This window comes from Leptidea sinapis, chromosome 2 (genome assembly GCF_905404315.1).
Source record: "Leptidea sinapis chromosome 2, ilLepSina1.1, whole genome shotgun sequence".
Lineage (NCBI taxonomy): Eukaryota > Metazoa > Arthropoda > Insecta > Lepidoptera > Pieridae > Leptidea > Leptidea sinapis.
Genome location: NC_066266.1, coordinates 13,857,971 through 13,871,736, shown reverse-complemented (window position 1 = coordinate 13,871,736; position 13,766 = coordinate 13,857,971). Strand labels below are relative to the sequence as shown.

The 13,766-nt window shown below is 35.4% G+C and overlaps 2 protein-coding genes across 8 annotated transcripts in view; one reads left to right on the top strand and one right to left on the bottom strand.

Annotated features, from left to right (window-relative positions):
- The window catches only part of LOC126976871 (capping protein inhibiting regulator of actin dynamics-like), an 83,076-nt gene extending 82,837 nt beyond the window's left edge, over window positions 1–239 (bottom strand). For all 6 annotated transcript variants that reach the window (XM_050825498.1, XM_050825532.1, XM_050825507.1 and 3 more), the window contains exon 1: window positions 71–239. In XM_050825498.1, the coding sequence (XP_050681455.1) occupies window positions 71–116 (46 nt within the window). In that variant the 5' untranslated portion in view covers window positions 117–239. The remainder of the gene's footprint in view (window positions 1–70) is intronic.
- A 3,379-nt stretch (window positions 240–3,618) lies between these two features.
- The window catches only part of LOC126977151 (uncharacterized), a 102,331-nt gene continuing 92,183 nt past the window's right edge, over window positions 3,619–13,766 (top strand). The window contains exons 1-2 of one of the 2 annotated variants that reach the window (XM_050825872.1): window positions 3,630–4,047; window positions 4,773–6,218. In XM_050825872.1, coding sequence (XP_050681829.1) covers window positions 3,963–4,047; window positions 4,773–5,980 — 1,293 coding nt within the window. In that variant the 5' untranslated portion in view covers window positions 3,630–3,962 and the 3' untranslated portion in view covers window positions 5,981–6,218. Of the gene's footprint in view, window positions 4,048–4,772; window positions 6,219–13,766 lie in introns of those variants that run through there. The other variant, XM_050825881.1, reaches the window with a different exon arrangement.

Below are 13,766 nucleotides of genomic sequence, written 5' to 3'. Positions count from 1 at the left end.
GACGTTGAGGGTTAGACGATTTCAACCACATTTCACACAAAACAGCACATAACGAATATAAACACTATACCTTTGCTTTCAGCTTTTTCAGTAATATCTTTCACGTCATCAACCATCTTGCTAGATGACAGTCACTCACTGATCACTTTTTATTCGAACATAATATTTCGAAAACTCATACTTTGTTCACTATATTCAGCCAGAGGCGCCCACAGCCAGCGATTTTATAAGATATGACTGACACGACATTCGGCAATGTCAGCTCTCATTTGACATTTGTTTTTATGATGACTTGTGACTTGCAACCTAGCTTGTCACAGAATACAAAATACTACAAAAATCTAGGCAGTATTGCCATACTTTTTATAACTATTTACACTACTCTCTTCTTTTTCTTAATTATTGCCCAAAACTATAAAATTCAATAAAAATATTTTAGTTTTTGCTCATAACATAAAGTTAGAAACTAACAAACAATACACATTGTAAATGGTAGAAAATATTCCCTAATATTACTAATAATTTTATCAGAAATAGAGGCTTGACAACATCGCGTATACGACGACGGCCATTTTTATATTTTATGTAAATTTCCATTCATTTAACTATTTCTTTCTCGTATAATATCGTATGTGATATAAATATTATTTTAACGACCTTGATTCTGAATACGTTAAATACAATATTAATAAGTTTTAAGTTTAAAAATAATTTTTATAGCGATTAAATTATAAGTACTCAATTTGAAACGATTTTAGTTGAAATTTCACAATTTCGCGCAAAAACTCTTGCCTGATTTATAGCGTATTCTTGTGATGTCACTTCTGTAGTCAATAATCAAACAGCACAAAAAATATATCAAGATTGTTTTTATATAGACGTGACGTAATTCATTCTGGCGTTTTAAGTAACTTGAAGGAAGGATGTAGATTTCTGCCAAAAATATTTTTTTAAACAATAACGATATATTATATTTATTAATAAATTCCTTTCGTGGACTTTTTTGCCCTGATTAATAAAACGATACAAAAAATTAAGAGATTTGTCTCTTACAAAACACTAACAGACAAAGATGAATGTCATAATTGTTACTCGTCCATTATATTATGTATCTCAGGCCCTTCATTTGGAGGCGTCCATAAATTGCGTGAGGTATTTTTTTGAATTTTCGGTCCCTCCCTAACCCCCTGGTGAGATGTCGTGAGATTTTATTCTACCCTTGCACCCAACCCCGAATTTCACGCGAGATTTTTCAAAATGTGGGTTTCTTACGTAAACGAGTTGGATTGTTATTGTAAAAAGAAAAGGAAATTGCTTCGTGCTTTAATTTACGACTAGATTAGACTAGTAATCAATATTGCTGAGAGTTATAAGTGTAATAAAAATTTAACAATACAATACTTAAATCGTAACTACTGTGAAAAAAAGATAAAAAAAGTGTTAAAAAAAGAATATCTACTCTAATTCAGTCCATGGAGAATCATGCGCGTTCTCAAGAGAGACTATTGGAAACACAGATAATCTAAGTGATTGGAACCAACTCGTCCATTTAGTTAATTGGATCAAAATATTGATCCATTTAATTAAATGGACGAGTTGATCAAATTTTTTTTGTTTCAATCAGATAATAATTGCGTGATATTTGCTGTGACCCCCCTCTCTCCAACGTAAGATTTTTTTTTATGGAATAGGAGGACAAACGAGCGTACGGGTCACCTGTTGTTAAGTGATCACCGCCGCCCACACTCTCTTGCAACCCCAGAGGAATCACAGGAGCGCCGGCCTTTAAGGAGGGTGTGCGCGCTTTTTTTGAAGGTACCCATGTCGTATCGTCCCGGAAACACCGCACAAGGAAGTTCATTCCACAGCTTTGTAGTACGTGGAAGAAAGCTCCTTGTAAACCGCACTATGGGGGACCGCCACACATCCGGATGGTGAGGATGATATCCTACTTGTGGCGTGTCGTGCGAAGGTGGAATTCGGCGGCAGGAATTAGGTAAAACAGCTCTTCGGAACATTCCCCGTGATAAATGCGGTAGAAGACACACAATGAAGCGACGTCTCTACGCAACGCCAAGTGATCCAGCCGTTCACAGAGTACTAGGTCCCCGACAATTCGAGCTGCTCTGCGTTGCACGCGGTCAAATGGATCGAGCTGATACTGGGGTGCGCCAGACCAGAGATGACAGCAATACTCCATGTGTGGCCGGACCTGCGCTTCGTACAGCGCTAGAATGTGGGCCGGCTTGAAGTATTGCCGTGCTCTATTAATGACGCCCAGTTTCTTTGAAGCCAATTTGGCTTTGCCCTCCAGATGGCCACGGAATTGGCAATCGCTTGAGATTTCAAGACCCAGTATTATTATTATTACCCAGATTAGATGAGATTTGACTCGACCCCCTCCCCCCCTTAAAGATCTCACGTAATTTATGGACGCCCCCTTTGTACTCTGGAACTTAACCTCTAACGTGAGGCGCACACCTGCTTGACGTCTACCTACCCTAGATAGACGTCAAGCAGGTGTGCGCGACGATTCCTAAAATAGCCAGAAGTAAGATGGTAGTTGATGGCTTGGAGTTCTTACCCTTTTGATAAAGACTACTGCCGGTTTACTTACATACTCTATGTGAATGTAAAAAAAATGTTCGCTATACTGCATAAGACTGGACCTTAGTTCTCCATTTTTTCAAAAAATCATATTCTTTTTTAATATTGCTGTTCCTTGTAATTTCTATGCATATTTTTAATTCTAAAATATATTTAACTCTTTACTAAGACCGAGCTACCTCAATATTTCGGAAATTAATTAATCTGGTAGCACCAGTTCCCCAGACTATGTATTCTTATCCGAGAGACTTACATCCCGTGCCATTAAATAAAATAAAAGACGTGTGGCACTCGGGGACTTTTTTTTTATGAAAATAAGGGACAAGACGAGCAGGACGTTCAGCTGATGGTAATTGATACGCCCTGCCCATTACAATACAGTGCCGCTCAGGATTCTTGAAACCCCAAAAATTCTGAGCGGCACTACAACTGCGCTCGTCACCTTGAGACAAGATGTTAAGTCTCATTTGCCCAGTAATTTCACTAGCTACGGCGCCCTTCAGACCGAAACACAGTAATGCTTATACATTACTGCTTCACGGCAGAAATAGGCGCCGTTGTGGAACCCATAATCTAGCCGGCATCCTGTGCAAAGGAGCCTCCCACTGGTACTGGGACTGCCGCGGTAAAGCTATTGCATAGTGATAGCATTCTTTATCAACTTATTCAATTATAATTATTTATTTTATTTATGGAGTTTTTTTTTTGATAAAATTAATTTAAAAAAAAGCAAACGGGAAGTGAGTAAAATTTAACTTGCAAGATTTGATTACAACAGACAACAGGACAGGTGAAACTAATTAAAAATGCTTGTCATAATATAATAAAAAGAGAAATATAATAAAAATTAAAAAAACGTGATAAAAAAAAATAAAGAAATTAAAAAAAATCAAGATACACCCCAGGCTCAAACCTGGGACCTTCTGCACAAAAATCATACGTGATAACCGCTGTTCCACGGCAACTGTAATGACCGTACCGTGCCGAAATATCTATATACATCTAGTAAGTGTTAGGTTATTTTCTTTACGGAATTTCTGGATTCGCTCTCGACGCTCAAGACCCGCGATAGAAGCTATGCAATAGCTTAAAAGACTTTGTATTTATCTAAGAATATATTCATAGATTAGAATATTAACGCTACAGAAGTAGCATCGGTAACTTCATTACAAAGGACAAGTGATATACATAATACAATACTAAGACTGAGATAGAACGGGACAAACGTCACTTTAGTCTTTAAGGCGTCTGTCCCACCCCTGGTAACTTATTATTGATCGCGGCACAATATGTCGCGTTGCGCATATTAGCCCGGCTGGTTGAAACTAGTAGTCACTAATCGAGTATATTGAAAAATGAATTCCTACAGTGAAGTGGTCGATATCACATCAGATGGAGGAGAAGAACAAAAGCAATCAATAGCACGGACGAATGAACCAGGTAATATTTACAAAAACGATAGCGGAGACCAAATAATCAATAAAAATATTATTTGTTATACACGCTTTTCTTAGGCCTGCAACTTTGTTTTGTTTGAATAGACTCCATTAAAGAATAGAGGCAACATGTATAATATAGACAAAATATTCTAAGAACAGTTGTTCTAGAAGCTATTGCTTTAAAAATAATAATAATAAATAAAATGTTGTTATAATTACATGCAATAAAATTATCACCCGGTTAAACCTATAGATCTTTGAACTTAATATCTAAGCTATGATTACTGTATCACACTCACACTTTATTTCCTTTTATTGCGGTTTTGTTGTGTGCTGAGTATTTGTGGTTTGATGATTAAACCAATGGCAATTCTGGTATTATTTTCTTTGCAGCCCATATTCTGGGAATAGTGTAGAAGTTTAATTGATTAATGATTTGAACAACACTAAAATTATAATATATAGCCATATTATAGTCTATTTAGTTGTGGTCTACTCTCTCTGCTCACTTCAAAGTTATTATTGTTGTTTTGTTTTTGAATGATATTTGAGTTATTTACCTGAACCATGTGTATGACACACTGCCCATTGCTATTCCTTAACCCCATCCCATGTTTTTCTATAAGTATTGGATTCTTCTCCTTGCTTTTGTGTCTCTATTATCATTATTAATTATATCTAACTATATTTTGTTCATTCTGTCTAAGATATTAAATGTTATTCCAGAAAAGCCAATTATGTCTCTATTTAGAAGACTAATAGAAAATGATAAAACTTTACTCACAAATTTGCAAATCTTACAAATACTAAAAATTGAATTTAATGTCAATTTTAAAAATCTACAGTTAGTTGAAATTGACATTTACTTATCAGTTATGAAAAGATTCCTCAAAGACTGGCCTGAATGGGACGCATTTGATCAAGCCATAAATCAATATAAAAAAGAGAATAATCAGAATGCCATAGAAATGATGTTGAAATCAAAATATGAGGAATTGAAGTCATATTTGCAATCAATTGTTGATACAACCAGGCCAATCGCAAAGAAGGCTGTAGAGGATGTCGTAGATATAGCAAATTTAGATTTAAAAGATAACAAGGAAAAGCAAAGTGATGTTACGCTAGTGATTGAAGCGAACAGATCACAGCTCAATAATCTCATTCTCAGGCACCCAAAGAAAGGCATGTTATTCAATGGCAACAAACAAGAGAAAACTATAAAATCATATATATTGCCATTAGACGCAATTCTTAATTGGTGGAATGTACAGATACAAGTAAGGGTGAAAGTAAAACATGATATAATTTTATATTACTCTAGAGAAACCAAACATAAACTGAAGCATACATTAGTGAATAAAGTATTACGTGTGCAATCACCCATTCCAATAGAATCTAGCTTACAATTACAGATAAAGTATGACGGAAGACACAAAACCACGGTAAATACAAGTGTAGTGACAAATAACTTACAAAGAATAGCCTCCATGTTAGGACAACCTGATGCCGGTGAAAGTAGGTGTATAATTGATTTTATAGTGAAAGAGATTGGTTTTGAAGAAAAACTTGATGTACCTGCGTACTACAAGCGGACCCTAAGTAAATATGCCTACAAAAGATATTTGTACGTAGATAATGCGGACAGTGATGCAGTAGACAAGAAGTATGATGTTCAACTGGAAGAAATAATAACACCTACTTTTGAAATGTTTGTCAGTGACTGTGACTTGGAAGGAATGACAACATGTGAAGTAAATGTGAAATGTATGATGTGTGATGTAACATTTACAGGGATGAATATTGTTCAATTGTTGAATGATCACTTTCAAGAGCATGCATCGGAAAAACCTTGGACCTGTTTGAGTTGTGGTATTGAGTTGCCAATGATTGAATTGGCTGATTCCTGGTGGTGCCACAGATGCCCTCCTTATTAATTAGTTTAGTTTTAAATTTTGTACTTTGTAAAAATGATATGAATTTTTTTCTCTTTGTTTTTGTTTTATTAACATTGGATATGATGAGGTAAATGAGAAAAACTGCCAAGAAACTCATTGGCTCATTGGAATTCTTTTGAATTGCAAAAATTAAGAACTTATATACCTACAGTATTTAAAAAATGTATCATTGCATAATGTCTTCAGTATATTACAATAAAGATATTAATAAGATTTATATGACAATTTTATTGGTTATTTTTTACTAGGGAATTTTGTTGATTATTTTATAGTCTGTTTTTTATGAAATAGAAGGACAAACAAGCGTATGGGACACCTGGTCTTAAGTGATCTTTGCCGCCCACATTCTCTTGCATCACTAGAGGAATCACAGGAGCGTTGCCGGCCTTTAAGGAGGGTGTGCGCGCTTTTTCTGAAGGTGACCATGTCATATCGTCCCGGAAACACCGTGCAAGGAAGCTCATTCCACAACTTTGTAGTATGTGGAAGAAAGCTCCTCGAAAACCGCTCTGTGGAGGACCGCCACATTATTATTACTGTGATGACTGAGAACTTATAAAGATGGTTAAAATAATCTATTTAATACATGTATACGAGGGCTGCACTAAAAGTATTGGGAATGGAATATTTCCACTGTTCCTGTCATATTAAAATCTTTTTAATTGAAAACTCCTTTGTTTAAAAATCGAATACCATTTATTTATTTAAAAAAAGATTCTCCGTCTAGTCACAAGGTCTTTTCAAACTTGTTTAGTCGTTGAGAAAATGGAATTGACTCGAGAAAATTCTAGAGCAATGATTTATTATGACTTTCGAAGTGGTTTAACACAAAAACAGTTGTTGACCGGATGATTTCTGCATTTGGTGATGAAGCCCCATCCAAAACCACAATTTATCACTCGTTTGCTGAATTTCAATGTGGATGTGTCAAGCTCAGTGATGATCCCCGTTTTTGCAGGGTTTCGACCCTAACCAATTAGGAGAAAACAACTTTAATTTAATTATGTATTTTATTTATTTCAGCAAGAGTCACTTGGTTACAAACTCACATTGTTACTATTTCAAAGATAAAAAAGTTCAGCGCTGCCAACTTAAAAATTACTGGTGTTTTATTTTTTTTACACACCCCCTCAACAGTAATTTTAAGTTATTTAAACAATAATAAATCAAATTAGCTTGACAAGTTTCATTTTACTTAAGCCTTCCCATATCACACTATTTATAGACCAACCCTTAAAGTGTATGGACTACCCTTGAACAATGTTACTGATAAGATCTTATAACAGGTTTAAGACTCCTGCTAATACTAATAATTGAAACAGTATTATAAATATATAGTAACACCCACCTTAAATATTACTCAGTTACTTGTTAGGCTGATTTTTTACTACCTATTTCCTTATTAACTTTACTAAAACTTATTTTCTACAACTTCTAATTATAATGTGAAACACTTTACCTAAAAACTTACAACAACATTAAATCTCTGTGTTTGACAAATTGTTGCTTTCCCAATGGCTTTGTAAATAAATCTGCAATATTACAGTTAGCTCTTATGTACTCGATCTTTATCACACCATTATTTATATTATCTTATTGATTATGCCAATGATATTTGATATCCATGTGTTTCAATCTCTTCTATTCTATTCTTTCTAGTGGCTTCTGTGGAAGGGGCACCACAACTTGCCAATGTCACGTTTCAGTAGACCAACAAGCTTAGAGTGTGTCATTTGGTCGGTGTAAACAAATTTATAAGTGATTATAGTAATGACCGGTGCCCAGAATCAAAACAGATTTATTTTCTTATTATACCTGAAACAAATATACATGCAGTTAGATTATAATGGACAAACACTGATAATTTTACTTATATAAAACATTTATTGTGTTAGTTAAAACTTAAAATAAATTAAAATAAAATAAATTTACATAAAGTATTTACAAAAGGAGTGAAAACAAAGGTGAGGAGGCATTTCATGGAGGTGGGGCGGGGAATTTCAGGAGGTATAAAGTTGTACAAGGAAGACTTCATTAAAGGGCAATTAAAGAATAAATGGTCTACATTTCCCTCATCAAGTCCACAGTCACATATAGAATGGTCTCTAATTCTTAATTTGGCTAGGAATACTGGAGTGCAAGAGTGGTTTAAGCGTAACCGGCAAACAGTTGATATTATTGATTTATTGGGGAATCTAAATTTCGAGAACCACGGTTTTAAAGGGATTACAGGTTGTATATCACCATAAAAGACGCCTTTAGCAGTTTTGGAAACCTGCCAGATGTTTGACCACCTCTCAAACATATTTATTTTTAAGGTGGAGCACAAGTCATGAGAGAAGATTTGAGAATGTTGTTGGGAACCTGTATGAGCAGCTGACCTGGCACAAGCATCAGCATTTTCATTGCCGATTATACCTGCATGGCCTGGTATCCATGCTAGAACTATGTTGATGTTGAGATCATTCGATCACTCTTTCAAGTTTTCTCTTATCTTAAGTATAATTGGAATCCTACTTTTTGAGCGAAATGGATTTGAGAGGATGGATTGAAGGCAGCTTTTGGAGTCTGATAATATAATAGAATTGTTTAGGCCATGGGACTTAATAAATAAAATAGCTTCAAGTATAGCAATTGCTTCCCCTGTGAATACCGAAGTGACAGTTGGGCAACTATAACTTAATACAATTCTTGTGGAGGGTATCCATACTGCAACACCAACTGGGCTCATGTGAGTTTTAGAAGCATTAGTGAAAATCTTATGCCAATTTTGGAAATCTGAATGCATAACATGAGAAAATGTTTTGTTAGCTTCTATGGTGAACTTATTAATACCCAGATCTAAAATTATTAAGGGTTGGAAGGTGAGTGCATTGAAAGGCATTGAGAATAGGGGTAATTTCGAAAGTTGAACAAAGGGGTTAGGGAGTTGAGAGTACAATAGGTAACAATGGGCAAGGCTAGATCTCTTATCTTGAGAAATTTGTTTATTGTTGTATAGGCCAACTAATTGATCTAATTTATGCAGCAAAGGGTGATCCCGGAATTCCGCTAATTTAAAAAACAGTTTATTAGCGAGAAACTGTCGACGAAGCGAGAGGGGAGGTTCTACACACTCGCCCTGCATAGCATTAATAGGACTAGATTTCATAGCTCCTAATATAATGCGCAAATATTTTGCCTTTAATTTGTCTAACTTATCTAAACCTGCCTTATTGCCTGGAATCAAAAGTAACGTGCCATAATCCATGTGGCTACGAATTATGGCATTGTAAAGCAATCTTTGGGTGAAGGGGTGAGCCCCCCACCAAACGCCAGATAATGAGCGAAGGATATTAATATTTTTTTCCCACTTTTGGGAGATGTAGTTAAAGTGCTTTACACCTGTCAATTTTTGATCCAACCATACACCCAAGAACTTAACATTATCGACAAAAGGAACTTCAATATTGTAAATTTTGAAGGATGTTCCAAGAAATAAGAGAAGCAAGACAAGGAGAACATAGGGTCTGGTCAACTGCACTTTTTGGATTTTGAGAAGGAGCAACCCTGCGGGTTGGAGAGCCATCATTTATTATGCAGAGATTACATTCATCAAAAATATCAAGAAGGGAAAGAGAAAAATAATAGTAGTGCTAGAGCCCCAAGACATGTGATGTGCATTAAAATCTCCCATTAGAATCATAGGAGAAGGAATAGACGAGATTAAATGGAGGATGTCTGCAATCATAGTTAAATGAGGTTGAGGGATGTATATAGAGACCATGGAGATGTTCAAAACTTTTGCAGCAACAATATTTATACCATGATGTTGGTTTGGAAGGATTATTGGGGAAAAGGGAAGGGTGCGTCTTATAAATAAGGCACAGCCTGCGCCAACACCATCTGCTCGATCATCCCTGAGGCATGCATAGCCCGGGACCCTGAAGTGTGATCCAGGGGCCAGCCATGTCTCAGATATGGCGATGGCAGAGGGTAGGTATTTATTTATAAGAGGAATAAGGCTTGGTTTCCTAGGACGTAGGCTTCTGGTGTTCCATTGAAGAATGGTCACTGGGGCTATGATTGTTACAAAGGGATAAGATGTGAGATAGTTTATGGGCAACGTTGGACGGTATGTTAAGAGTGTTACTTGATATGAGAGTTAGAATGAGTGAAAGGAGAACCTCCAGGAGGTTTTCATTCTGTACTGTAGAGGAGGGAATAGACTGATGCATTAATGCTGAGCCATTGGGGAACACTGAAGGTACCTCAGCAATAATGGCCTGATGAGCAGCTTTATCATAGGACTTGCTTAATGGGGCTCTAGAGTGTGGAAGAGAAGTAACAGTTTTCCTATATGAGGTAGTGGGAGCAGAAGGAATACTAGTCTGGCTCATGTGGATTGTAGGGGCATTATGGGATGAGGAAGGATTACTGAGAATTTCTGTGAATGGCCTTGTAGATTTTGGGCAACACTTTGCTGCCTCTACATAAGAGATGTTCTCTTGCGACATTATTATTTTAATTGTTCTTTGCCTACCATGTTCAGGACAACCTTTATTGGTGGAAAAATGTTGTCCAGAACAATTAATACAATTTGCATCTTTTTCTAGTATATTACATGAGTCACCAGAGTGAGATTGGGCACATTTATAACACCTTGAGTTGGATCTGCATGTAGTTTTAATCTGTCCAAATCTGCAGCAGTTCTGACATTGAATGGTGGGGAAAAGGTAAGTTTCTACTGGAAGGGAGTTATGAAATAGGAATATTCTGGTAGGGAGTGATTGTCCTTGGAAAGTAATAACAATAGTTTGGGTTGGGATCCAAGAAACTTTATTATCCTCAATAACTTTTCTATTGAGTCTGCAAGCTTTTAAAATCTTTCCACAACCTGTGGGAAGATCAACTGACTCGACAAACTCATTCATGGATAAGTCCAACGGAACCTGGCGGACAATACCCATCTTTGTAATATTATAATTAGGTATATTTGCTTCATATTTGTTTGCAGTTAAAAGTGGGTTATCTAAAAATTTGTTGGCATCTGAAGCTGATTTGAAGATTACTGCTATTTTATTCCTACCAACTTTTTTAATACCATCAGGGCATATATTGGCAACTTTATGTCTGTGTAAAAGTTGACCAAATTTTATAGGTCTTATTGTTAAACCTGAAGAGGGATCTTCTTCAGTGCGGGAAACATGAATAATAAATGCACCTTTATCTAATGAGGTGTATTCTCTAATACCCACAACTAAAGTTGGGTGATTATATATATTCTGTATGGATGCAGAAACCATATCGGTATCAATAATTGTCTTTTTAGAGACTGCATTTGCGTTATGTGTTGCGCTGTCCTGTAAACGACGTTTCGATCCAGGTAATGGAATATCCGGAGGTTCTGGGGGGGCTATATCCATAATGGATAAGTTGGTAGTAAGTCTAAGTTAGTAAGCACGCAATTAGATATCTATGTTAAATTGTTAATAAATACTTACTAGTAAAAAATACTCCACCACCAATAAGATAATAAAAACTGCTATACACAAGTTATTAATAGGCACTGTAAGAAAATGTAATTATAAACTGTAATAACACTCGACTCACGCGTGTTAGCTACCCAACCAATCCCTATTCAAAAACCTTTCTATCTCTTATTGTTGTCATTACTCTCTACAATTTTTATAACACTTTTGTTGTCTTCAAAAATTTTACAATTAACTTTATAATCCAAATCTAACAATATTTTTTTCAACCATAAAGATTCAATTACAGTTAAGAGTCAGAGCTACATACTCTGCCTCACTTGATGAAAGCGATACACAGGATTGCTTTCTGGTTCCCCATAAAATTGGACATTCACATAAATAAAATATCTGTCCTGATGTAGACTTTCTGTCCTTAACATCCCCTGACCAATCTACATCAGTATAACACTGTAAATCTTTATTATTCTTATTGAGCATATATGTTAATGACAAATCAATAGTGCCTTTGATATATCTTAGTATTCTCTTTAAACATTGAAATAATGCTTTACTAGCACAATGTAAGTACCTACTCAGAAAACTTACAGCTACGACCAGATTTGTCTAAATCTGGTCTAGTATTGCAAGCGTATAGCCGACTTCCAATCAAAGCTCTACATGTCTTTTCTATTTCTGCAGATTCAGGTTTATGTCTTAGCAAATCAAAATTAAAGTTCTGTTCAATAGGTGTTGATACACTTTTACAGTCTGACATTCGATATTTATCTAGCAATTTTTGTAAGTATTTCTTTTGATTAATAACTGTTTATACATTTATTCAAATCTTGCTTAATATTTATACCCAAGTAATTACTAGCTAGACCTAAGTCTTTCATTTTGAAATTTTCACATAATGCATTTTTGAATGAATTTAACTGAGTTTTATCATTTGCAAAGTAGAGTAAATCGTCCACAAATAATAATACATACATGAAATTATTCCCTTCCTTTTTTATATACAGACATCGATCATTGAACCTCTCAAATTTTTCTTTAGTTATAAAATCGTTAAATTTAATATTCCAGTATCTAGGTGACTTTTTAAGACCATAGATTGATTTTCTAAGTTTACAAATTTATTAACCTCATATAAACTGTCTCTTTTATATCGCCGTAAAGGAATGCTCCCATTACATCCATTTGGTACACTGGTTCTTGTTTTATATATGTTCTTGCCTTCTATTTCTTTATCTTGAATACCCAATTGCTGGTAACTATTTCATGTCCATCTGGTACTTCTGTGACTTCTTGCCAGGTAATGTTTTCCTCCAATGTTTTCATTTCTATTCTAATAGCTTCTTTCCATTTCTCTTGGTCTAGTCTTTTCCTTGCCTCCTCATATGTTATTGGTTCTTCACATGACATGCTTAAGAAGCTCTTTCCATTTCTCTTGGTCTGGTCTTTTCATTGCCTCCTCATATGTTATTGGTTCTTCACATGACATGCTTAAGAAGTTGTTGTCTGAGTCTTGATCAAAATCGTAATCTTCCATCCAAGCTGGTGTTCTTATCATCCTCTTAGGTTTCTATTCTGGTCTCTGGTTTGCTTCACCCCCTCTTCTTCTTCTTTCATGTGTTTCATCATAACTGTTTTCTCTGTCAGGTATTTCATCATTTGTCACATCCGGTGTTTCTTCCTCTTCTATTATTATTTCCTCAGTTGGTTCATGAAATGAAATAATAGATGATTCGTTTGACAACTCATAGAATTCTTCTGGAGTTTCTTTTGTATCTTCCAACTCAAATGTAAAAACATCTGTAATATTTTCCTTATTAGATTTCTCTTTCTTTTCTTCGCTTTTACTTTCTTTTATAAATGTTACATCTCTCTTTATTTCAACATCATTTTTCTCCGATAAGTAGACTCTGTAACCTTTCATATTCACACTCTTTCCATAACCAACAATTTAGCCTATATCAGCATTGCTGTCAAACTTCAGTCTTTTTTGTGAGGGTATATGTACTCCTACCTTGGAGCCGAAGATTTGTAGGTTAGAAATATCATACATATGTTTGTTCCACCATAGCTCATATGGGGTCTCGTCTTTTATTCTGCTGGTACCGGTTTGATTTATAACAAATACAGAAGTATTGATTGCTTCCTCCCACAAATGTTTATTTAGGTTGCTTTGCAATAGCATTGTTTTGGCAGCCCATTTTGCTCAGGTGTATATGCCACACTTCGCTGGTGCTGTATTCCAAAAGATTTCAACATATTTGTCATTTCTTTGCAACAAAATTCCTTTGCATTGT